The following is a 27,034-nucleotide window of genomic DNA, read 5'->3' on the forward strand; positions in this document are numbered from 1 at the left end:
ACTTTTATGTTTTAACATTGAATTCTATTTAGTGGTTGGAAATATCCTTTTCATCTTTACAGATTTTCTTTTAACTTCTTCCACTCCTTTGTGACTCAGGATCTCTCTCTTACCGGTTACTTTAAGTTTTAGTGTTAAATATCCTATTGAGGCTACTTGTCTGTTTATTTGAAGGCACAGTATCTCAGTTGACTTTCATGTGTAATTGGTTTGATTCTTATTTCTCAGAGCAACTGAGGTGAGGAAAGAACCTAACTGCAATCACTTAAAGATCTTGTTTAACTTCAACCTCTTTTAGCTCCTATTTCTTAATCTGAAATAAAGGATAATAGGTCACAGGGTTATTTAACATTCATCTTTTGATCTCTGGCCTGCATTTAGAGCTGTATTCTCTAGTACTCCCTTTCCTTTTCTAACTGAGTCATTTGTCTTTTCTTGGTTGTTTCCAAGTCAGGTCAGGTTTTTAGGAAAGTGAAACTTTTGCCACCTCACCTTTGATTATGCTTCTGTTTTAAAGTCATACTTTTGAACTGATGTTCCCCACATTCATCAGCGAGTCAGTGGTTAATAAGCTCATGCAAAGTAGAAATTGTGTCTGGTCACTTAAGGAACAGATCACTTTCATAAGCACACTTTCTGTTAAAGGATGAATGGTTCTGTCAGAGCCTTTGGAAGTTAAGAACTGCTGGTGGAAAAGGAAAAATCTTCCCCTAAAGAACTTTTCATTGGGAAGCACTCATACAAATATGTGCGTCAACACAGATTTGAAATGACTCATTTACTGAAAAGTAAAAGCAAATTCTGAGATTTGTATTTGCTATTGTACTATAGATTAATTATTGTTGGTTTCCAAGAATTCTAAGGTCACATTTAAAATGGTATCCTAGCAAGTGTCTCACATGTAATAAATGAGCTTAAATGCTTACAGCTGAGAAGCATAAAATTATGCGCTGCATATATGAGATGTGGCAGCAGTATACTCATAACCTCCTGATTCCTTACAGCTCCAATCAGTCTCAGTCATCCTACATCATCCGAAATCCACAGCAGCGGCGCATCAGCCAGTCACAGCCTGTTCGGGGCAGAGATGAAGAACAGGATGACATTGTTTCAGCAGATGTGGAAGAGGTGGTTTTAATTGTTTTAATTGTGGTAGATGAAAAGGTTTTATTTTGTGGGAAAAGGAGAGTAGTTACTAGAAATAATAATAATAATTATTATTATTGTTTTTGAGACAGAGTCTTACTCTATCACCCTGGATAGACTGCAGTGGCATTATTGTAGCTTACTGGAAACTCAAATTGCTGGGCTCAAATAATCCTCCTGCCTCACCCTCTGAGTAGTTGGGACTACAGGCATGCACCAGGACACCCAGCTAATTTTTCTATTTTTAGTAGAGACAGGGTCTCCCTCTTGGTCAGGCTGATCTCAAACTCCTGATCTCAAGCAGTCCTCCTGCCTCAGCCTCCCAGAGTGGGATTACAGGCATGAGCCACTGCACCTGATCTAGAAATTATTTTAATAGTAGCTTAAGACTACTGTATGTATTTCCATTCAGCCATATAAACTTTTGTTATATGTTCTCATTTGTGGTTATACATATTAAAATGATTTTAATAATTTTTGATTTATTGGCTATTAGGAAATTGGACACATAAATTTGTTTTTACTAAGGGTTAAGAGTAAAGATATTTTTACCATTAAAAAAATTAGTAGTTTTACGCAGTGTATTTGAAAGAGAGGATACTACATGTTTAGTAGGTAAGTTTTATAATGGCCAAAGTATATAAAAAGTTTACCCTCTCTCCTTCCCCTCAGTATTATTTTTAATTTTTAGAGTCCTGAATATGGAGAATAATCATAAATTTTGGGATATGTTGATATAATTTTTTATAACAAATTGTCACTAGCAATTGAAGATTTTCAAAACTGTTTGGTGTAAAATTTACAAAATTCCCTGTAGTTAGGGACTTTTGTATTTTAATTTACTAGTTGCTGTGGAGGAGCATTGGTAGAGATGGTTTATTATGAACTTTGATTGTCTAAAAATAAGCTTCTGGATTTAGGTTGAGGTGGTGGAGGGTGTGGCTGGAGAAGAGGATCATCATGATGAACAGGAAGAACATGGGGAAGAAAATGCTGAGGCAGAAGGACAACATGATGAGCATGATGAGGACGGTATGCAGATTATTTGAGAAATTATTCAGTACGAGTAAATCAGGTACCTTTAAAGGGAGATACTAAATACAGAGAAAAGCCCCATGTGACGTATAATGAAACGATCAGCTCATTTTCTGCCAAGGGATTCTGTAGCATGTGTTCCAAATTTTAGGAGCTATATACATATGTAAAATAATTTATCTTCTTTACCTTTTGGCTTAAGTCACTTTCTTAAGAGACTTTTAAAAACTGAAAGCGTCATAACCACATTATGAAATTAGAGAAAAGGAAACAAGTCACCCATATACTAATAATGTGTTTTACTTTCAGTCATCCCCTGCACTGCACTGTTAAATTGCTGTGTAATAGTCTACTAACAACCGTAGTTCACCTAGCCATTCTTATAATGTTGAGTAGTCACTTATTCTTACTGTAGTAGAACACCTCCCCCTGCCGCACCACGGTGTATCTTTTTAATTCACACCCTTATGATATTCTGGCTTATCAGACCCTGTTTTGAACCATATAGTGAGTTGGTACTTTTTTTTTCTTATTGTTGTTTAAATTTATTTTTTAGGGAGTGACATGGAGCTGGACTTGTTAGCAGCAGCTGAAACGGAAAGTGACAGTGAAAGTAACCATAGCAACCAAGATAATGCTAGTGGGCGCAGAAGTGTTGTCACTGCAGCAACTGCTGGCTCAGAAGCGGGTATGTTGCCTTACTTAATCTCAGCAACTTTCTTGTTTATGCTAAGGCTATGTATGTATTCAGCATGAATTGGTTAATAAATATAGCATGCACAAGGTTAGCTAAGCCTTTTTATAACTTCATCGTTTTTTTTCTGTAGATGTTTAGAGAAGAAGGTATTATTTTAATCACCCCCTACCCCAGCTTTTCTGGTTTTTAAATAATGAACTAATTTTAAAGTTTATTTGAAAGAGTTATTTTTTAATTAACTGTTTTAGTGGTGGCTTTTGTGGACTATTGAATACAACCCAACATTCTGTTTATTATGTATGTTTTCCTGAATGAGGGGGTGTATTTTAATTATTAACAAATTCACAATGTTTTTGGTTTGAAAAATAAAAAATTTAGGAGCGAGCAGTGTTCCAGCTTTCTTTTCTGAAGATGATTCTCAATCAAATGACTCAAGTGATTCTGATAGCAGCAGTAGTCAGAGTGATGACATAGAACAGGAGACCTTTATGCTTGATGAACCGTTAGAAAGAACCACAAATAGCTCCCACGCCAATGGTGCTGCCCAAGCTCCCCGTTCCATGCAGTGGGCTGTCCGCAACACCCAGCATCAGCGAGCATCCAGCACAGCCCCTTCCAGTACATCCACACCAGCAGGCAAGTCTGAAAACTTGGTATTCCTAAGAGTTCTTAATATTTAAGTAGCCTTTAAAAATTACACATGTCTATCTATAGAACACTTTAGTTTTATGATAGTTCCTCATTGCTTTGTTGAGTTTTAAATATAAAAATTATGCACATGTGATTATAGCAGGGTTTCTCAGTCTTTACATTATTGCTACTTTTGGCTGGATAATTGTGGGGGGATATCTTGTGCATCGTGAGATGTTAAACAGCATCCCCAGCTTATACTCCATAGATGCCAATAGCACCCCTGTCTTCCCCCTTTCCTTCCCCTTCATTCGCTCAAGTTGTGATAACCAAACATGTCTGCAGACATTGTGAAATGTCCCATTTTGGTGGGGCAGGGGATGGAGGGGGCAAGATTGCCCTGGTTGAGAACATTGTATCAATTCTGGCCCCCCTGAACACTCTCCTCCCGAAATTAGTGCAGTTTAGGAAAGGTTTTCTGTTCAGTTACCTTTTATTAACAATTGACCATTTAGATTTACATAAGTACATACAGTGTCAGAGAAACATTATTAGCAACTGACATTAGTTCATTGTGGTTGTCTTTTTTCCTTATAGCAAGTTCAGCGGGTTTGATTTATATTGATCCTTCCAACTTACGCCGGAGTGGTACCATCAGTACAAGTGCTGCGGCTGCAGCAGCTGCTTTGGAAGCTAGCAATGCCAGCAGCTACTTAACATCTGCAAGCAGTTTAGCCAGGGCTTACAGCATTGTCATTAGACAAATCTCGGACTTGATGGGCCTTATTCCTAAGTATAATCACCTAGTATACTCTCAGATTCCTGCAGCTGTGAAATTGACCTACCAAGATGCAGTAAATTTACAGGTATGAAATCATTGAACAGTTATTCTAATATATTTTTTTGACTGCCAGTTATGAGCATTCTTGTATAATGGGAATTAATGTTATAAATATTCAAATGTTGACATGCTACTACTATACTGAATTTAGCTCTATTTGGATAGTTTTAACTATTTTAGTTTGGTCTTCATAGAACTATGTAGAAGAAAAGCTTATTCCCACTTGGAACTGGATGGTCAGTATTATGGATTCTACTGAAGCTCAATTACGTTATGGTTCTGCATTAGCATCTGCTGGTGATCCAGGACATCCAAATCATCCTCTTCATGCTTCTCAGAATTCAGCGAGAAGAGAGAGGATGACTGCGAGGGAAGAGGCTAGCTTACGAACCCTTGAAGGCAGACGGTATGAAATTCTTCATATATATAGACAGTCATCGGCTTAGGATGGTTCAATTTTTTGATTTCATGATGGATTTATTCGGGTGTTAAATACATTTTTGACTTAAGATTTGAGTTTTTCGGTCCATAATCCCGTGATAAGTCCAGGAGCATCTATACTTGTGTGTTTAGATGCAACCTTTATATCCAGAAGGCTAGAGCTTTTTGATTGCTATTACATAAGACCTAATCTTATTGTGAAGGAAGAAATAAATGCCTTGCTTTACTTACTTCCTAAATGGTTGTACAGTTGAGGGAGAGTAAGTCAGTTACAATCAAAGCTATTTTTTAAAAAAATCCATTCATACCATAGGAATCTGATACTAAAGGCTTTTCACTTTTGAAGTTGTTGGTGCATATCCTTGTCTCATTATCCTCCAGGCCTCCCCACCTCCCCTTTGAAAGGCATGTATTTATGGCAAGACTTATTTTTGACTATAATTGATTATGAATGTACTTTGTACTTGTGAAGGGGAACGTATGTTTAATTACCAAAGCTGCTCTTTGGTTTCTCAACTCACATTTCTTTTCTTCTATCTCCCCTAGTCTTTTGAACCATAATTAAAATATACATCTGTGTATTTATTCTTTCTATTCAGTTATAAAATGACCTTTTTAGGACTAGGAATTAGCCCAAGCATTGAAAATTACTGCAACAAGAGTGCCACATAGTGAAAGTTCCTTGTACCTAAAGTCAAAGCCCTAGGATTTGATTCTAGCTCTGGCTTAGGATAAATGACCTTGTTACTTTGGGCAGATCATAAAGTAGGGAAAGAGAAGGTCTAGGAGACTACTTGAAAACTTAACAAGAAGACTACAGTTGAAATCTACATAGTAATAATTACTAAAGTAGGGCCAAGAAAGGGGAGAGAATTATTGAAATCATATAAATAGAATTTAAGTCCTTGTTGAAGGACAGAGCAGAAGGCAGAATTTGTATTTAGACTGGTTCTAAATAACTAGTAGGAAAATTAAGAGAAAAATCTAGAGGAGTGGAATAGAAACACTTACAAAGTTGAATGCTTGGCAGAGATCTAGGCTAGAGATAAAGATTTGGGAGGCAGCAACTTTCCTGTCCTAGGAAGCGTGCTCCACAAAGAGACATAAAGCCTTGTGTTCATTAGGCTGTAGTCATTACCCCAAAGAACACAAAGTTCTGATAATGGATCTTGATTGGTGGCAGTATTCCTTCTCTCTCTTTCTCTCGGCTTTATTTAGATACAATTCGCATGTTATATAATTTGCCCACTTAAAGTGTACAATTCCATAGTTTTTCAGAGCCGTTTAACTGCTATCACAATCAATTTTGGACTATTTTCATCATCTCTACAAGAAACCTCACACCTATTAGCTAATCATTCTCCATTTTTTCCTACCTCTCCTCTGTAGGCAACTATTAGTCTGTTTTTCATCTTTGTTGATTCTGGATATTTCATGTAAATGGAATCAGTATGTGGCCTTTTGTGGCAGGCTTCTTTCACTTAGCATAATGGTTTTAAGGTTCATCTATGTTCTCCTTGTTTTAATACTTCATTCCTTTTTATGTCCTAATAATATTTCATTGTATGGATATATCTATCGTATGTTGTGTTCATTAATCAGTTGATGGACATTTGGATTGTTTCCACCTTTCCACTATTGGGCGTAATGCTGCTATGAACATTTCATTATCTGTCTTTTTATTTGTAGCCATCATAGTGGGTGTGATGTAGTATCTTATTATGTTTCCTCACCCCCTGCCCCTAATGATGAGATCTGGCTCTATTGCCCAGGTTGGAGTGTGGTGGGGAAGTCATCACTCACTGTAGCCTCAAACTCCTAGGCTCAAGCAGTCCTCACACCTCAGCCTCCCAAGTAGCTAGGACTACACGCGGGCCTGTGCCACTATGCCTGACTAATTTTTAAAAAAATATTTTTGTAGAGATAGGGTCTCAAGGTCTTACTATGTTTTCCACACTGGTTTCAAATTCCTGGCCTCAAGTGATCCTCCCAATCCTCCTTCCTCCTAAAATGATGGATTATAGGCATGAGCCACCATGCCCAACCTCATTGTGGTTTGTTTTTTTTTTTTTTTTTTTTTTTTTTTTGAGACAGAGTCTCACTCTTTTTGCCTGGACTAGAGTGCCGTGGCGTCATCCTAGCTCACAGCAACTTCAAACTCCTGGGCTGAAGCGATCCTTCTGCCTCAGCCTCCCAAGTAGCTGGGACTACAGGCATGCGCCACCATGCCCAGCTAATTTTTTCTATATATTTTTAGTTGTCCGATTAATTTCTTTCTATTTTTAGTAGAGACGGGGTCTCGCTCTTGCTCAGGCTGGTTTCGAACTCCTGAGCTCAAACAATCTGCCCGCCTCGGCCTCCCAGAGTGCTAGGATTACAGTGTGGTTTTGGTTTGCATTTCTCTAATGGCTAATGATGTTGATCACATTTTCATGTGCTAATTGGCCACTTCTAGATCTTCTTTGGAGAAGTATCTATTTAGATTGTTTGCCCATTTTTTAATTGGCTTGTCTTCTTTTAAATTTAGTTGTGTGAGTTCTTTATTCTCGATACAAATCCTTTATCAAATATATGATTTGCAAAGATTTTGTCCTATTTTCTGGGATACCTTTTCACTTTCTTGATGGTGTCCTATGAAGTACAAAAGTTTTTAATTTTTCTAAAGTTTATCTATGTTTTGTTTTGTGGCTGTGCTTTTGGTGGCATTTTAAAGCAGTAGTTTTCAAAGTGTAGTCCTTAGAATAGCAGCATCAACCTCACCTGGGAGCTATTTAGAAATGCAGATTTGGGGGCCTTACCCTAGAGGTGGGGCCAGCTATCTATTTTAATAAGCCCTCCAGGTGATTTTGATAAACCCTGAAGTTTGAGAATCACTGTCTTTGGGGAAGGAGTTCCTTCTGCCATTTCAAAGGATACTGGACTTTCCTTTTCTATACAAAAGTATAGGACTCTAAATCATACACAATGGTTATATTTCTAAAGCAAAGTCACAGGTTTAATTACTTTTTACTTATGAATATTCTTAGTTTCTAATTTTGCATATTTATGATAGTGGTAAATTTCACATTTGTGTTCTTATGTATGTTTTTATTTCTTTTTGCTCCTATATAGACGTGCCACATTGCTTAGCGCCCGTCAAGGAATGATGTCTGCTCGAGGAGACTTCCTAAATTATGCTCTCTCTTTAATGCGGTCTCATAATGACGAGCATTCTGATGTTCTTCCAGTTTTGGATGTTTGCTCATTGAAGCATGTGGCATATGTTTTTCAAGCTCTTATTTATTGGATTAAAGCAATGAATCAGCAGACAACATTGGATACACCTCAACTGGAACGCAAAAGGTAGCCATACTTGCCATGAGGTTGGTTTAAGAAATGCTTGCTTGGTGTGGTCTCCGTTAGTACATTGTCAGATTGTGGAGTAAGAAGCATTGCAGAAGAGAAGTAGTGCAACAGCATTTTATGTGGGACAGTGGGCTTGATGAGTCTATCCATCCTCTGTGTTGCTACTCCTCACTTAAAATGGGAAACCTCAGAATCCAGTTAAACTTCATACTTGAGATAGTTTGGCCTGGTTATTTATCATGTTTTGTATTAGAGTTTGTGTAGGCACTCGCTATTTGTTAAGTGATTAGCCTTTTGCTTCTATTGAGCTCATTTTGTAATTGTAGTACATTAGGCTTATCAGTATACCATTTTGTAGAAAAGTCTAAACCTCTATCGCAGTATTTGAAATTGGTTAGATATTTTAGCGGCCTTTTCAGTGTTTTTGCTTAAATTCCCCCTGACCTTTGCTCCTGTTCACATTACACAAATACTTCGTGTAAAATGACTCACTTGTCTTTTTAAAGGACGCGAGAACTCTTGGAACTGGGTATTGATAATGAAGATTCAGAACATGAAAATGATGATGACACCAATCAAAGTTAGTGCACAGAAAATCTGCTAATCTACTTCAAGAAATGGCTGCCTCAGTATTTTCCCTTCAAGCTTTTTAACTTCATTATTTTCTGTCTGGGTGGGAATTTCTCTTTTCTTCTCTATGTCCCATTTCTTACTTTTCTGTCCATTTTTCCATACACATTCTTGTATTACACGTTTCATAACTCAGGATGAAGTAAAGAAATTTATGAACTTTTCAACAGCCAATATTTTTTCCTACTTTATCTTCTGTCTAGCTCTTCTTTGTATTTCTCTTACTTTTATGTTTACTCTTAAGTAAAGTCTGTAGGTATTACATTTAAATACAATCTTAGCAACACCTATATTAATATTGATGCAAAATAGATTTAGTCAAGAAAATGAGAAATACCAATTTTAATTTCCAAAACTCTTAACAATGAATGTATGGAAAAGAAAAAATATTCCAAACTTCAGAATTTTCTCTAAAAGTTTTAATAGCACAAAATTTTGGGATCTTCTGCAGTTTATTTATAGTTTTCAATTAATATTTTAATTTGGTTTTAAAGTGGGGCTAAAATACTCCACTCTCCTGTTTGTTATCAGCTAGTAGTTTTATTCAGCCTATGGAAAGACACCTAACTGCAATTTTTTGAGAACTCAGCCAGAGCTCCTTATTATTTGTACAGCACATTAAGCACTGCCAAAGTTTTACCCCATTAAGGAGAGTTGGGAATAGTGTGCTGACTTACTATTGGGGTGCATGAGTTGCCTAGAGACTGCCCTCTGATTCTCTTACTATAGAAAAAGCAGAGCTGACAAGTAAACAAATGCTCAGATTTCAGCTCTTGATTATCTACTCCTTTTGGAATCATCAGTGAGTTGGGTCCTGAATATGCATCAGGAATCTAGATGTATTCTGGTTTGAATCAGATTTGAGAGAGAGAGAGGAGGATATGGGAAACCTCTGTCTAATACAGAATGGCATGATATTTATTACTGCTAATTTTTATTTTGCATTTTTATTGTTGTAAGATAACATGTAACATAAAATCTGCATATAATGTAAAATTTAACATTGTTACCACATTAAACTATTATGTTTTGAATTACTTATAAAAAATATTAAAAATTTTGACTTAACTTTTTTTTGAGTGGCATTAAAATTTTATAAAGTGGTTTTAGGAATTTTGGATTGAGCAGATTACATATTCTATTACCCTAATCTGATAATTAAATAATTTTCAAAAAAACATTTTATCTTTTTTATGCTTAGGTGCTACTTTGAATGATAAAGATGATGACTCCCTTCCTGCAGAAGCTGGCCAAAACCATCCATTTTTCCGACGTTCAGACTCCATGACATTCCTTGGGTGTATACCCCCAAATCCATTTGAAGTGCCTCTGGCTGAAGCCATACCCTTGGCTGATCAGCCACATCTGTTGCAGGTGAATTAAACAAACTAGTCTAAGGTTTCATTCTAATTGACTTTATTTTCTTTTAAGCGTTCATTGTAACTAGAATATTTCTATTAAAATTCCAGCCAAATGCTAGAAAGGAAGATCTTTTTGGCCGTCCAAGTCAGGGTCTTTATTCTTCATCTGCCAGTAGTGGGAAATGCTTAATGGAGGTTACAGTGGATAGAAACTGCCTTGAGGTAAGATAGTAAAAGTCTTTGCAATATAATATTTGTCAATGAGCACTTGTCCCAGCATACAGATCATTAGAAATGCATTAATTCAGAATATTATATTTCCCAAAATAACAGCAATGTCGGAAATTCCTGCCTTGTGGTATAATAGAAGGAATTCCAGCACTGTCATTAACTTGCTCTGACAGGTCACTTCATCTATAAAATAGCAGCTTCATTATGTGCTTTGTCTGTTTCACAGAGTTGATTGTTATATGCTGCTGAAAATTTAGATTTTTATATATTTTATATGAGCATATACAGTCTTGGCTTATAACTTGTCTTTGACTTGCTGAATTAATTTGAATCAAGAATGTAAATAAGTAAAGTAGCATTAATACTGATACCTAATATTTGTTGACTAATTCTGTCTCCTGAGCATTGTCTAAATTTTTATAACCATGTCAGGTAAAAAGCATTATTTACCTGATTTCCTGGATAAGAAATTGAGGCTTGAAGTAAATTTCATGTAGGAATATCTGTTGTCACACAAATGGTTAAGTTGTAGATCTAGTTTTCAGATACACATCTGATTTGGGAGCCTAAAATACCCTGTTTCTCCACTGAAAAAGTAGTTAAACCATTAAAAAAAAAAAAAGGTGTAGAAGAAATGTACTTGAAGAGAATTTTTAAAAATTATCTTAAGTGGCCGGGCGCGGTGGCTCACGCCTGTAATCCTAGCACTCTGGGAGGCCGAGGCAGGAGGATCGTTTGAGCTCAGGAGTTCGAAACCAGCCTGAGCAAGAGCGAGACCCCGTCTCTACTAAAAATAGAAAGAAATTAATCAGACAACTAAAAATATATAGAAAAAAATTAGCTGGGCATGGTGGCGCATGCTTGTAGTCCCAGCTACTCGGGAGGCTGAGGCAGAAGGATTGCCTGAGCCCAGGAGTTTGAGGTTGCCGTGAGCTAGGCTGACGCCACGGCACTCACGCTAGCCTGGGCAAAAGAGTGAGACTTTTTCTAAAAAAAAAAAAAAAAAAAAAATTGTAAAGGAGAATGCAATGCTGAAAATACTGAAAATATATGAGAGACTTCGGTATCACAGATAATACAAAGATTCTTCTAAAATTTCTCTGAAGTTGCTGTGGTGAATGCACCAGAATTGGTGGTCAGCCAGGGGAATCAGATAGATAAGGGACCATTGAAGCTCCAGAAAGGAAAAATTAATTACTTAACTTGCATATGATTTCTGTATTGCTAAGTTGAAAGTAAAATTTTTCCCTTAATGTGTAACTTTTAAATGTAAAAATTCATAGGTTCTACCAACTAAAATGTCTTATGCTGCCAATCTGAAAAATGTAATGAACATGCAAAATCGGCAAAAAAAAGAAGGGGAAGAACAAAATGCACTGCCAGAAGAAGCTGAGAGTTCAAAACCAGGGCCATCTGCTCATGATCTTGCTGCACAATTGAAAAGTAGTTTATTAGCAGAAATAGGACTTACTGAAAGTGAAGGGCCACCTCTTACATCTTTCAGGTATTTATTTACTAAGTGAAAGTAGTTTTCTATTACTGCATTATTTTATGGCTATTATAATTCTTTTAAGAGTTTTTATTTAGAAATTTTATAATTTTGTTAGTTTATTTGTAAATAAATAATAGTCTATGATTTCTTAGTTTATCATGTATTTAAATATTAAAGTTGAATTTTCAGAATTTTGGGGTTTATCGACTGTTTTGTTATTAATGGGCATTCTTTCCACTTTATTGAGGAAGTCCTAAACACTGTATTTTTAAAGTTCAGTACTGAGTTAAAGTATATATCCACGTCAAATTGCCAATTACAGACTTATTATCAGTAGGTCATCTAAGGGAGAAATGGGAATAATTAGAGTAGACTCCCTAGATTTGTGGCTCACACTTACTTGGGCTCCTTTGCCAAGTTCATACTACTTTTACAAGAGTTAGGTTCTTTGCTTGCCCAGTAAAAATTTGCTGGTATATACTGTTTACCATGGTGAGCATGGATAATCACTAAATGATTTGTTGACTCTCTGCTTTACCCTCTATGGTTTTTGGTTACATGGTATCAGATTTTTTTTTTTTTTTTTGCTTAGGAGTTAAGCTAGTTTCAGAAACAAGATACACTGTTGTATACGTGTTATCTAATAACCATATAAGAAGGGAGAATTGTGGACTAGGGTGGCCCAAGCTTTCTGGAGGCAATATAGCTGGCTTGAGCTGAAATAGAATGTTTAGAAACAGATTGGAGAGAAGAATTAGACATAGGGAGACCAGTCACAAAGCTGTTATTTGTTCCAGTTAGTGGGGGGAAACGTGCTGAGGTAGAATATTGGCTTTGGGTATGGAAAGGAAATAATGAAATAAGAAGAGAAATTCAAGATAGACTTGATCACTCTGGAGGAACAGGGGGAAGAAAAATTAAAATTTGCTTCAAGTCTGTGCAGTAGGAAAAGAGATGGTACTACTGGAAAAATCAGGATGAAATGTCATTGTGGTGAAGAGGCCACGTTAAGTTTTAGCCATGTTGAGTTTGAATTGAAATGGATATATTCTACATTCTGGTTCACTAAAAACGTTTGAACTAGAGGGGGATCTGGGAATCACCTAGATGGAGATGGACATTGGACTTTAAGGAGAGGAGCTACAATGAAAGATAGGGATAGGAAGTAGCCTGGAGGTTTATCCATATGTAGATGACAAAATCAATAAGGGAGTAAAAAAAGAAGTTCTGCAAATAACAAGAAGCTATAGAAAAGTTCTCTATTAGAGGGGATGTGGACTGAAGAACTTAAGACTTCAAAATATTAAATGATCTAATAAATAAATTATCATTGACCAAAAACCAGTTAATTTTAAAAATTAGCTAAATTATTTTTCCTCCTCCCTTTTAACTTGTTACAGGCCACAGTGTAGCTTTATGGGAATGGTTATTTCCCATGACATGCTGCTAGGACGTTGGCGCCTTTCTTTGGAACTGTTCGGGAGGGTATTCATGGAAGATGTTGGAGCAGAACCTGGATCAGTATGTATTTTGTACACTTTAAATTCAGTTCTGCCTGATAGGAACATATTTCAGGGAATAATTCTGTAATGTATTTTTTTTTTTTAAAGATCCTAACTGAATTGGGTGGTTTTGAAGTAAAAGAATCAAAATTCCGTAGAGAAATGGAAAAACTGAGAAACCAGCAGTCAAGAGATTTATCACTAGAGGTAAAGGTATTTAAATTTTCTTATATTATACATAGAGTATGCTATTTATATAAATTTTAAAACGTGAAGAGTAACAGTAGCTCTTGCTCAGGGATATGTATTTGTAATTAAAAATTTAAAGAAAATAAGGAAATGATAATCACCAAATTTAGAATAGTAGTTTTCTCTGGTAGTTGGTTCCCCAAAAGGTGATCTCTGGCATCCTCTATAGATGACCAGTGAGTTTTTTGTTTTAGTTTTTTTTTTAAAACATATCATTATGCATACATTGATTTAAACATTTTTTGATGTGTTTCATTCCATTGAGTTTATTCATATTGTGGCTCACATTGTCTCTTCTTTGGCTAGTGAGAGTCCTCAGTCCATTTTGGCTCCTGAGTTCTTTCAGCAGAACCCCAATAAACTTTGATAACTTCCTTACTTCTTGGTATGTCTCATTTTGTGCATCTCTAGTTACAGACCTTAAATCAGCCATTTGTTCAAGTAACCCCGATTCCTTTTAGTAAGAAATTGTATTTTGAGATTACGACCTGGGCTTCAGGGTTGCACGTTGCTACTGGGTTAGTCATAGTATCTAGGCCTTTTTAGTGGACAGAGTTAGGAAATAGACTTTCATTTAAAAAAAAAAAATCTCATCATGAATTCATACTGATACTCCCAATTCAAACTCAAGATTTAGGACCACAAGTTTGTTTTGTTTTTAACCTCCTAGATCTTAAGTCTTTATCTCTTTTCTTCCAAACTGAATATCCAACTTTCTAACACTGATAAAATTACTCACTTGCTTTTATCACACAGCGTACACACAGCAGTCTTAGAATTATAACATCAACCCTACCACTAACAAAAATGGTTATTGAAAATTGCTTAAAATTAGTTGGCGTTCTTTTTGTCCATGGATCACATCCTGCTTAGAGATAACACAGTCAAATTTCTTTGCTTTAAAGTCATTTGAAGTCATTCATCTGTGTGTGGTTTTGCTAACAGCATCTTGCAATTTAGGAACCTTTTGTTTCATTTTGCTTTGAGTTTTTAGGGATTGCTTTCTCCTCTTTGTGGTTTTATTTTGTAATTAATGTAAAATATCTACAATGTTGCAAAGTCCACTCTACAGAAGAAGATATATCCAGGGAAGTCTAGTTTCAATTTCCATTCTTGTCTTTTTTACCATTTTTATACATTTATTTCTCCCCTCTTTAAAAAATATAAGCATGTGTATATGTGTGTATTCATTACCTACCTCCCCCCACACCCCTAAGCATACTATACATTTTTATTCCACCTTGGTTTTCTCAGTTAACAGTAAATCCCAGAGATAAAACCACAGCTTTATATATAGAGAAATATTCTACTTTTCCTTTACAGCTGCTTAGTGTACTGTGTTTTATGGTTATCAGAGTTTTTTCAGCCAGTCCCTTATTGACTAGTCATTTGGGTTTGTTTTCAGTCTTTTGCTGTTACAGCTAGCAGTGTGATGAATAGCCTCTTGTGTGTTTCTCTTTTTTGCTAGTGTGTCTTTGAGATAGAGTCCTAGACATGGAATTGCTGGGTCAAAGGGCATGTGAATAAAATTTGGCCAGATACTGGCAAATACTTCTCTATAAGGTTGTATATTTTTGCATTTTCACCATCAGTATGAGAATGTCTGATTCCCTACAGTCTTGCTAGCAGTTTGTTGTCAAATTTTTAGATTTTTGCTAATCTGATAGGTAAGAAATAGTATCTCAGTATAGTTTTAATTTGAATTTCTCTTATTTTGAGCAAAGCTAAACATTATTTCATGTATTTAGGATAGTTAAATTTCTTTTTCTGTGAACTCTATTGATCTATTTTGCCCAGTTTTTTCATATAAGTTGTTGATATTTTCTCACATTCCAGAAGTTCTTTATCTATAGGTGATACAAACACTCATTCATGAATATGTATCTTTGTCTGTGATAGAAGGTACAAATTTTTCCCAGTTTGTCTTTTTTCCCCCCACTTTGCTTTAGTGTTCTAACAATACCAATACCAAGGAATTCATCCATGTTTTCTTCTAGTATTTGCCATTTTTTTAAAAAAAATTTTTTTTATATCTTTGATCATTTGAAATTTATTTTGGTACATTCCAAAATTGAACAAATTATTGTTTTCCAGTAGACCTTTGAAAGAAAATGTTAGAATTGAATTAAATTCCACTGTCCTAATTTAATGGCAAGACTTCTTGTGTTTTACAGTGTATATTCGGAATGTATAAGCTTCTGAGAACCCAAATTATTTTGTAGTTTTTAAAACTGTCATAGAAAAGCTAAAATTAGAATTTCAGATCTTACGTAGACTGAGGTGGTTTTCAACATTGAATTTGAAAGTTACTGCTTTTTGGTGTGTTTTAATAGGTTGATCGGGATCGAGATCTTCTCATTCAGCAGACTATGAGGCAGCTTAACAATCACTTTGGCCGAAGATGTGCTACCACACCAATGGCTGTACACAGAGTAAAGGTCACATTTAAGGATGAGCCAGGAGAGGGCAGTGGTGTAGCACGCAGTTTTTATACAGCCATCGCACAAGCATTTTTGTCAAATGAAAAATTGCCAAATCTAGATTGTATCCAAAATGCCAACAAAGGCACCCACACAAGTAAGTGTGTACTCTGCAGTAAGTACTCCACAGATAACAAACATCATAAAATTCTTTCATTGTGCATCAAAACAACAGTGATAATTCATGGTTATGTGTGTCTATGTAAAAATGTATATTTATATTTCTAAATAATTTTATTATAAATGATTTAATCTTAAATTTAAGCTACTCTCATTGATAATTTAACAATCTGCTGTTTTCCCAACATTAATTTGGTAAGTATTTGTGATTGTACTACTTTCTCATGTGGTGAGAAGTTGTAAGATATGTGGTGATGTAGGAATTCAGCGAGCAAATTGCAACATTTCCTCCACCCTGACACTTAATTCATAAAGGTATTTCAGAAGAAAATGCTATTCACTAAAGCAGTGCTATTCAAAGTATGATTTGCAAATTCTCTATTAGTACCCAGTGAGGTAGGTAGCTTGTAACAAAATGTAAATCGACTTAATTTAGCACCCTCGCGCCCCCCCCCCTTTTTTTTAAAGATTTAACATTCTGGTGCAAACTCATTACCTCACTGAGGACCAACATTTTGGGATTAGGATTCTTGGCTAATTTCCTTTTTTTTTTCTTTTCCCCTGGCTCTTTGATTTTTGGCTAATTTTCAAGATTACAGTTAGCAAATTTAAAAATCTGTGAAAATTACAAACAAAAGCCTTAGGAGATAATTGGTAATTCACATCAAATAGGGGCACAAGATTGTCAGACTTGTAGGTAGATGGATATAGTAACTGACAGAAAGTTTATAGAGATTACATACTAAGAAAATCCTGTGTTTTACCTAGGCTGTACCTATGTCTGTATCTCACTGGGGTTTTATTAACATAAACCACTACCATGGAGGCTGAATGAACTGTAGAAAGGATTGAGGGTGAAAAATGGGGAGAGTGCTCCAACTTTTAATCAGTTTCACCATTTGATATAGTCTTATAATAAAAATAAATTAGCAAGTGCGAATACAAAACCTGGGAAGCCGTAACATTTCAGAAATATCTTTTCTGCCCACTTTTAGGAAATGATACTCTGGCTAGGACTAGGAATTTAAAAATAATAATAGGTACTGTTCTGGTGGCCTATAAGGCTTTCATGCAAAAAACTAAAAATAGAGAAGTTAATTAAGTGACTCTAATCATGTAAGAAATCTCAGTGTTATTTACAGTGAAACTATAATAGCCCTGGTTGCTATGTATTATTTCAGAGCTTTGACATGACAAGGGGAAAAATTCATTTAACAAATATCGAGTGAACATCTGTTACATGCCAAGTACGTTCTATATAATTAGCGATAACTCTCAAAACCACAGGGAGAGAGAGAGGGACATTAACACTGATGCTAAGGACAGATGATCTTCAGCGGTCTTATCTTATTATGTTTGTCTCATTTCTTTGCATAGACAGAAATTTAAGGTAGTTGCATTTGCATTCATCTAAACAAAGTATATTTCATATTTTCTTCTAGGTTTAATGCAGAGATTAAGGAACAGAGGAGAGAGAGATCGGGAAAGGGAGAGAGAAAGGGAAATGAGGAGGAGTAGTGGCTTGCGAGCAGGTTCTCGGAGAGACCGGGATAGGTAAGATAATTTTGTGTCCTTTATTTATTTTTAATTAATTAATTTTTGTAGAGACAGGGTCTCACTATGTTGCCCAGGCTGGTTTTGAACTCCTGGCCTCAAACAGTTCTTCTGCCGTGGCCTCCCAAACTATAGGCATTAGCCACCATGCCTGGTCTGTATCTTTTATTGAATACTATTTTTGGGGATGAATTGGAGGTAGGCCTGTGAATGAAGGAGTCTTAATTACAAACTATTTTTTTAAGTAAATGACAGTTTTAATATTTGATTATATGTATAGAAACAAAGAATAGTCTGTTAACTAATAAAAAGTTCTGCTGTAAAAACCCAGAAGCAATTGAAATTATATTACCCTTCTGTTTATCCCACCCAAGTTCCTAGTTGTGGCCAGGTATGGTGGCTCACTCCTGTAATCCTAGCACTTTGGGAGGCTGAGGCAGGAGGATCGCTTGAGGTCAGGAGTTTGAGACCAGCTTCAGCAAAAGCGAGATCATATTTCTACTAAAAAATAGAAAGAAATTAGCTGGACAGCTAAAAATAGAAAAAAAAATTAGCCAGGCGTGGTGATATATGCCTGTAGTCCCAGCTACCCAGGAGGCTGAGGCAGTAGGATCTCTTGAGCCCAGTCTGAGGTTGCTGTGATCTAGGCTGACACCACGGCACTCTACCCTGGGCAACAGAGTGAGACTCTGTTTCAAAAAAAAAAGTTCCTAATTATTTGAAACCTTTTAACCTTTATATCATTCCTTCTTAAGTTCGTCTTACAATCTTAATTGTGGCAAATTGTGCTATTTAAATCTTTAAATTTTCCTCATTAGGAGGGGTTCCATTTTACTTTTGAATAAAATTTCTGGACTCTTGATTTCTGGTATTTTAAGGTCCTACTCCCCTAGAATCAAATTATTTTTTAGAGACTATACATTACAAATTATATAAATTTTCAAGTAACAAAATCTAGATAATGTTGTTTATGTTTTGGTATAACCGAACAACCTAATGCTCTGGTTTTCTAACTTTGTTACTAGTTGTCCTGATATTTTTACTTTGTATGTAGTCAAAGAAATGAAATCATGACTTTCTTCCTCTTACAGAGACTTTAGAAGACAGCTTTCCATTGACACTAGGCCCTTCAGACCAGCTTCTGAAGGAAATCCTAGCGACGATCCTGATCCTCTGCCAGCACATCGGCAGGCACTTGGAGAGAGGCTTTATCCCCGTGTACAAGCAATGCAACCAGTATGTACCGTGCACTTAGCTACCAATTAACTGGCTGTGGCATGTTTTTGCTTTTGAATTAAAGTTGGTAGTTTTAAAAATTTGTCAGCTACTGGCAAGGCACAAGGTTAAGGACTGTTTTTACATGGGCAGTAAGAAAGAAGCTTAGGAGGGAAAGAAGCAGTGTTGGCTGGAGGGTAACTGTGTATAGCTTGAATTTTTTTCCCCCTACCTACCCTAGATTGGGACATTGTCCCTATTCCACCCAGCAAGTTCCTTGGGTGCTAAATGTGTTGTGAGTTATATTTATTTGTATCCTTATTTGCATAAGTTATTAGTTTTGAAGCAGACTTTATCTGTTACCAAGCTATAGCTAGAACACATTGCAAATAGTTTACTACTGATTAATATTGCAGGAAAATTTTTATTTTGAATGTTCTATCAGGTTTGAAACAAACTAGCTGTGTTTTTGTCTTAATGTATAACTACATGTACATATTTCATATCAAAAGAATAATAAAACGGAGAAAACCAATTATGTCTTTCAGTAAATCCTCAGCCTTAAATACAGGCATCTTTCTCTCCTTTACCTCCCTTAGTGTTTCCCTCCCTCTCTTTATTTTTTAGTACCTAAATGAAAGAGATATTTCTGGCTCTCTGATGAAGAAAAAATAATGTGGAAATTGAGTATGTGTATGTTTACTCATGGATATAAAAAACCTTAAAAAGGCTTGTCATACAAATATCATAAGTAGCCTTGAAAAGATTGTGCTAGTAAATGGACTACTCATTTCCTGTCAGTGTTCTCTATAATTGAGCTTCTAGTGTCATGAAAGACCTTACTGGTTCAGAAATTTTTGTATTTGTTATCTAAGTTTCTTATATTTTTTCTTTTCTTTCTGAATAAAAGATTGTAGATTTAGATAAGAGGTTTCAGAGAGTAGGCAAGTAACATTTGTTCATCTTTTACAGGCATTTGCAAGTAAAATCACTGGCATGCTGTTGGAATTATCCCCAGCTCAGCTGCTTCTCCTTCTAGCAAGTGAAGATTCTCTGAGAGCAAGAGTCGATGAAGCCATGGAACTCATTATTGCACACGGACGGTAATGTGTACAATTGGGAAGGCATTTCAGTTGAAACAACAGTTACTTTATTTTCAGTATGTGGGTGCCATCATATCTTAAAATTTATACCATAAAGCACAAGACTTTATTTTTTATTTTTTTATTATTATTATTATTTTGAGACAGAGTCTCGCTTTGTTGCCCCTGCTAGAGTGCAGTGGTGTCATTGTAGCTCACTGCAACCTCAAACTCCTAGGCTCAAGCAATTCTCCTGCTTCATCCTCCCAAGTAGCTGGGACTACAGGCATGTGCCTGGCTAATTTATTCTATTTTTTAGTAGAAACGGGGTCTCACTGTTGCTTAGGCTGGTCTAAAACTTGTGACCTCAAGCAATCCTCTTGCCTTGGCCTCCCAGACAAGACTTTCAATGTTTTTTTTAAATGATAGCTTAAAATCCATGAGTGAGCAACAGTGGAGTTCCTCATGTATTATTAGGAAGGTAGCATTTTAGTAGTCACTTAGGTTCTAAAAGTCTTTTATGTACCTGATATTTAGAAATTACTTGAAAAAAGTACATCCTGATTCTCCATCAGAATATCCTTATGGTAGGGGCCATAGAATTTCAAAGACTCTTAGGATATAGAACTGAATTCTTCTTGCCATAAGCATGGAATTTCTTTTAGGCTTCCTGATTTATCTTAAAAATTCATGCAAGATTTGCTTTCTATTCTGTAATATACAGGGTGTCCCAAAAGTCACCATTACATAGGGAAAATGGGAAATTGTAGCTAAATGTATCTTTATTTACAAAATATTCATTACACTGTAGTCTCCATACAAAGGAGACTGATGAAGAAAAAATAATACGGAAATTGAGTATATGTATGTTTACTCAATGAATATAAAAAAATCTTAAAAAGGCTTGTCATACAAATATTATAAGGAGCCTTAAAAAGATTGTGCTAGTGAATGGACTACTGATTTTTTACAAAATTTTTCCTCTGTATTCTAGTATTCTAGAATCAGTAAATTCAGTAAGGGATTTGATTTCTATTGTGATTGCTTTCTGAGCATTTTCCTGTTCTACAGTGCTCTCTGTGAGCTTAAGTTCCTGCACCCCTGTGAATACTGCACTTATTTTATCTTAAATCAGGTAGCCTTTATTCCATTATCTTGAATCCTATATGTATCATCTCATGGTTTTTTAAAGATGTGTATTATTGACTTTTCTGCTCCTAGAACTACATTATGATGAGTAAGTGCACCAGATATGTATTAATTTCAAAACTTAAATGTATTTATAAATCCTTATAAATTTAAATCAATATGTTCTTTACACTAAACTTGAAGTTCCAGTTATCTGGAATGTAAAAGGCTTTTTGTTTGTTTTTAGGGAAAATGGGGCTGATAGTATCCTAGATCTTGGATTATTAGACTCCTCAGAAAAGGTACAGGTAAGAAGCATTTTGTATGTGTGCTAATAATAAGCACTTAAAATTTAAATTATAAAGAAATTCAAATAAAGGAGAGGAAATCAGGATTTATGAAGAAACTATGTCTCCATATGTAAAATACATGATTATAGTAAAGAGAGAAGCAAAGATAGATATATAGGTGTCATGTACAGAATCAAGTAGTGAGATTGGTTAGGTTAGAGCTTAGTGTAACCCCACTCACTGGCTGCTTCCATTTCAGCATAGCCTGAATTAACCTTTAATTTGGAGATGTAATGAATTGAATAGCAGAGAAGGAGAGAAGCAGAGAATCATAGGACTCATTCCTCATAAAATAGCTGGTGCCAACGATGCAGAAAAAACATGACATATCGTGGTATAGTAATAAGGGAGGCTTTTTAGTGCATGATGTATTTCATTGCATGCATTTCATTCTTAAGCTACCTGAGAACTTGCAGTGCCAGCCAAATGGAGCAAGCCCAGTTATACTCTTGTATCTTACACTGATTACAAGTAAAAACTCTGGACACAGTGCAACAAGGGAATAACCAAAAATTCTGAAAAGTAAACAGTAGCACACAGATTGGAGAGGGAAGTCAAGACTTAAAAAATGACTAGTATAGCATCTTTTCAGGCAAGGAGGGTAAAGCCAATCCTTGTTATTCTATCTTAGCTGAAAGATAATAAAGACTTTGGGAACTGAACTACAGTCCAAGCCACTGCCCAAGTGTCAGACTATCCCAAGTGTTGCATATGCAGGGCAGCCCAAACAGCATAATAAAGGCTTTGAAAACTTAATTGGCATTGAAACCACTGTACACAGTAGGTGAGACTTCCAGATTGAACCTAACCAGGCTGATAAGCCTACTTAAGGGCTCCCCTTCCCAATCAGCATCTCTGTATCAATTTAATAAGACCTAGAGTTTCACAACTTAATATTCAAGATGTCTAGGATACATTCTAAAATTACTCAGTATTTAAAGAACCAGAAAAAGAACCAATAGATTGGTAACTGTGAGATGACTTACATGTTGAAATTATCAAAGACTTTATCTCATGTTCTGTGAGATAAAGGTGAACACTAATGAATGAAAAGATAGAGGTTCTCAGCAGAGAAATAGAAACTTCAATAGAGAACCAAGGGAGGTTTTTAGTACAACATCTGAAAGAAAAAAATTCACTGGATGGGTCAATAGCAGAACAAAATAGCATTTTGTTCTGCTATTGGGAAGATAGGTGGAAGTTATCCCTTCTGAGGGAGAAAAGATTTAAAACAAACAAAAGAACAGTTTCATTTACCCATGGGACAGTATCAAAAGATTTAAGATTCATGTCATTGGAGTACTTGGAGGAAGAGAAGAAATTATTGTAGAAAAAGTATTTTAAGAAATAATGACTGAAAACTTCCTAAAATTTGGTAAAAGACACAGATTTATAGATTCAAGGTCAGTGAACTCCAAACAGAATAAACTGAAAGAAACAATATCCATACATACTATAATCAAACTTTGGTAAAACAAAGATAAAGAAATATTCTTGAAAGCAGCCAAAGAATGGTGCCTTACTTATAGGGAAACAATTATTTGAAAGATAGTAAATTTCTTATTGGAAACTGTGGAGGCCAGAAGAGAAGGGAAACTCATCAAAGTGCTGAAAGAATTTTTGTCAATCCAAATTCTTTATCCAGTGAAAATATCTTTCAGGCATTAAAGTAAAAGAAGCTAACCTGAATTTCATTGAGGAATTTAATTTTAATAACGTAACATGCACAAGCTTTGTGTATCACAGTTGTGACAGGGTAAATTAAAAGTTTATATGCCATTAGTATTGTTATACATAAACATTTAAATAAGAATGTTGCTTTGCCTACCTGACTTAATTTTGAATGATTTCAGAGAACCAGTTCATATGTTTGTTTTGTTTTTTTTTTTAAGTGAATCTTGGGGGCTTAATCTTGGATATTCTCTAATATTAGGAAAACCGAAAGCGTCATGGCTCTAGTCGAAGTGTAGTAGATATGGATTTAGATGATACAGATGATGGTGATGACAATGCTCCTTTGTTTTACCAACCTGGGAAAAGAGGATTTTATACTCCAAGGCCTGGCAAAAACACAGAAGCAAGGTTGAATTGTTTCAGAAATATTGGCAGGTAAAATAACTCTAATCTTACATTTGAATTTTTAAAAAATTTCAGTTTGTAATTTTCTAAAATTTATTATAAAAATATATATATGCTTTATTTCATACTAGATAGAAATGAGGCTGTAGAGAATTTTTCAATGTTATATGGATATTTATGTATATGTTTGGGGGTTATACGTATTCTAGAATTATTTTTGAATTTAAATCTTATTTCCCTGTTTTTTTATTATTAGGATTCTTGGACTATGTCTGTTACAGAATGAACTATGTCCTATTACATTGAATAGACATGTAATTAAAGTGTTGCTTGGTAGAAAAGTAAGTGATTTTGATGAACCTAACTGCTTTTACAGTTGTAAAAAATTTTTTTATTACAAAATAATCAAATGCTAACACAGTGTTATGGCATTTGCTTACTATTAAATTTTAAAGCATTACAGCCATTATAAATAATTTTCAAACATTTTATGATACAATTACTGTCTATTAAAATAAAATTAATAAAAATAAAAACAATAATGACATGGGAAAATCTCCATATATGGGAAGAGGGCATGGCAGAGTGGGTAACACAGGTGGGTTTAGGGGTCTGACAGGCCTGTCTCTTATTGCAAACAAATCTCCTAACATTTCTGGCATATTTCCCCATTTATAAAGTGATAAAGAAAACAGCATAGTATAGTTTATAGTCTGTGGTATATTTGCCTGGCAAATAGTAAATGCTCAATAAGATTTATCCACTATTAGTTTTACCAGGTGGTAGAGAAGGTAAAAGTAGTATTATATTGAAAAGAACATTCCAACTTGAAAAATATATGTGAAAGTTACATGGAGGCAGCAAAAAAAAAATGTAAGAAATATAACACAGTATGCTCAGTATTTATCTGTGGGTGATAGAAATTTTAAAGAAAGTACTTGATACCAAATAATGAAATATCATAAAGTAAGCCCTCATTTATCGTCTTCAGAAGGTTCTTGAAAACTGCAGCTTTAAGCAAAACAATGTAAAACAAAACCAGTTTTATTTTCCTCATCAACATTGTAGTGAAATGGCATTCTTCAAGGACCTGCTCTATGTTGTTTTACTTAAAGCCCCAGCTTTCAAGAACCTCCCCACGGCATTAAATGAGGATTTACTTTATACTCTTTTCCAGAGATGCACATCACACATCATTATTTAATAATGCTGTACTCTAATAATTCTCTTTAATCAAACCCACTGATGAATATTATTTTCTATTAATAATACGTATCATATTATGATACATATTTTTCTCAACTCTGACCCTATTGAATTCTTAAAGTGTTCCATCTAAAATGTTCTTATGCAGTAAAAAACTAGACTCAAAACTCAGCAACATAAAAATGTTGATATATTGAATTTTTTTTTTTATGGTAGAAATGGCGTTTATTGGTTGCAATGTGAAGTGTAAGAGGAGGGGATAGGATAGGACAGCTCCCGCTCCTGGGGGGTGTCCGTAGTCCCTGCAGCCGCCCTCGGAAAGGATATATTGAATCTTTAACAAGGTTTAATTGAACAGCTTATGAATCAAATAGACCCCGAGTTTAACCCAATATTGTGACCTTGGGCAAGTTAGTGAATTTCTTTGAGCATCATATTTATCATCTAGATTTAAAAATCTGTATTTCTAATTATTGTGAAGGGTAAATAGGATGTATATTTATTTCTGAGCCGGCTTCTTCACATGATCAGTGTTCAAATAAATAATGCTGGTTTTTGCAAATTATTTTTGGAACTTAAAACTATTATGTTATTGGCTTTAAATTTTTTCAAAATATAACACTTTTTGTACTTTGAAAAGTTGAATATATTGTCAGAGCCAAAGATTTATTACCTCTTTAAAGCAGTTATATATATTCAATGGGAAATTATTCTTTATTGGTATATCCAAATTAGATAAAATTCTTTATCAGGTTTTAATTTACTAATGAATTGAGTGCAGATGTTGTTTCTTTCATATTGAGTTTCATATGATTACTTTCTTAGGTCAACTGGCATGATTTTGCTTTTTTTGACCCTGTAATGTATGAGAGTTTGCGGCAACTAATCCTGGCTTCTCAGAGTTCTGATGCTGATGCTGTTTTCTCAGCAATGGATTTGGCATTTGCAATTGACTTGTGTAAAGAAGAGGGTGGAGGACAGGTAAAGCAAATACGCAGTTCCCTGATTCTGGAAGAGAATTTGGTTAATCTGTTGTGCTTGTCTTACATAGAAACAGTTTATTTGGGGGAGTGGGGAGAGAGATATGCAGATGTGCATGGCGTGCACACGCACACAAAAGGTGAAGTGGACACAGGAGGTAAACAGATGGATCAAGAGTGTGAGACAGACTGAGATGCAGAAGGGCTTTTTGTTTGGTCTAAAATATTTGCATTTCTTGGATATTTGTCATATAAAGAATTGTCTTTATATTTTAAAATTTTAGGAAATAGTTTTATGAACTGTTAACTTATTAATGCTTTGACAAAATTGCCTTTAAATAACATTGCTAAATCTCTCACAGGTTGAACTTATTCCTAATGGTGTAAATATACCAGTCACTCCCCAGAATGTGTATGAGTATGTGCGAAAATATGCAGAACACAGAATGTTAGTAGTTGCAGAACAGCCATTACATGTAAGTGTTTTCTAGAAAGTGTTATGTGATCTGATGAGGCTGTTTGTGTCTTCATATGTAGTAAACTATTTCAGTGTATTCACCTTGTTTATAAAAGGCCAAATTTTTCAAACTAAAATGAATTTATTTACCTTGTAAACTGCACCTTAAATTTCAGAATCCAAATCAAGTACTCATTTACTTTTGGTTAAAACTACTTGGTAAAACCATGTAATCGTCAGAAAGTAGCTTCGATAAACTTTGTAAAGGGTGCTTGTGTGGGACCAAAACGACTATAGTTTTAGGTTCCTACCACTAGCCATACTTCGGCTGCTAGAGGGACTCACATGACTCAGAGGCAGTTGTACTTACAGTTAATGATTATAGTAATAGGACCCACAGCAAGATCAGCCAGGGCAAAAGATACATTAGGCAGAGTCCGGAGGAATCCACGTATAGGCTTCTAAGGTTATCTCTCCACCAGTGAAAGGCAGCAATACAGCCAGGTGCTGTGGCTCATGCCTGTAATCCTAGCACTCTGCGAGGCTGAGTTGAGAAGATCACTTGAAGTCAGGAGTTCAAGACCAGCCTGAGTAAGAGCGAGACTCTGTCTCTACCAAAAATAGAAAAAGTTAGCCAGGGTGGAGTGCACCTGTACTCCCAGCTACTTGGGAGGCTGAGGCAAGAGGATCACTTGAGCCCAGCCAGGAATTTGAGGTTGCAGTGAGCTACAGTGACACCACTGTACTCTACCTAGAGTCATAGAGTCAGACTGTCTCCATAGA

At 35.4% G+C, this 27,034-nt stretch overlaps 1 protein-coding gene across 1 annotated transcript in view; it reads left to right on the forward strand.

Moving 5' to 3' along the window:
• The window catches only part of UBR5 (ubiquitin protein ligase E3 component n-recognin 5), a 127,652-nt gene that overhangs the window by 94,445 nt on the left and 6,173 nt on the right, over positions 1 to 27,034 (forward strand). The window contains exons 35-56 of the mRNA XM_012643624.1: positions 1,005 to 1,128; positions 2,067 to 2,178; positions 2,738 to 2,869; positions 3,257 to 3,514; positions 4,106 to 4,374; positions 4,544 to 4,755; positions 7,902 to 8,132; positions 8,642 to 8,715; positions 9,967 to 10,139; positions 10,235 to 10,348; positions 11,641 to 11,861; positions 13,250 to 13,370; positions 13,460 to 13,558; positions 15,934 to 16,177; positions 17,643 to 17,754; positions 18,846 to 18,990; positions 19,942 to 20,072; positions 21,427 to 21,487; positions 23,463 to 23,638; positions 23,865 to 23,949; positions 25,640 to 25,795; positions 26,157 to 26,270. Of these exons, the coding sequence (XP_012499078.1) occupies positions 1,005 to 1,128; positions 2,067 to 2,178; positions 2,738 to 2,869; positions 3,257 to 3,514; positions 4,106 to 4,374; positions 4,544 to 4,755; positions 7,902 to 8,132; positions 8,642 to 8,715; positions 9,967 to 10,139; positions 10,235 to 10,348; positions 11,641 to 11,861; positions 13,250 to 13,370; positions 13,460 to 13,558; positions 15,934 to 16,177; positions 17,643 to 17,754; positions 18,846 to 18,990; positions 19,942 to 20,072; positions 21,427 to 21,487; positions 23,463 to 23,638; positions 23,865 to 23,949; positions 25,640 to 25,795; positions 26,157 to 26,270 (3,364 nt within the window). The remainder of the gene's footprint in view (positions 1 to 1,004; positions 1,129 to 2,066; positions 2,179 to 2,737; positions 2,870 to 3,256; positions 3,515 to 4,105; positions 4,375 to 4,543; positions 4,756 to 7,901; positions 8,133 to 8,641; positions 8,716 to 9,966; positions 10,140 to 10,234; positions 10,349 to 11,640; positions 11,862 to 13,249; positions 13,371 to 13,459; positions 13,559 to 15,933; positions 16,178 to 17,642; positions 17,755 to 18,845; positions 18,991 to 19,941; positions 20,073 to 21,426; positions 21,488 to 23,462; positions 23,639 to 23,864; positions 23,950 to 25,639; positions 25,796 to 26,156; positions 26,271 to 27,034) is intronic.

Source organism: Propithecus coquereli, unplaced genomic scaffold, assembly GCF_000956105.1.
Source record: "Propithecus coquereli isolate 6110/MARCELLA unplaced genomic scaffold, Pcoq_1.0 Scaffold2, whole genome shotgun sequence".
In the NCBI taxonomy this organism is placed as follows: Eukaryota; Metazoa; Chordata; class Mammalia; order Primates; family Indriidae; genus Propithecus; species Propithecus coquereli.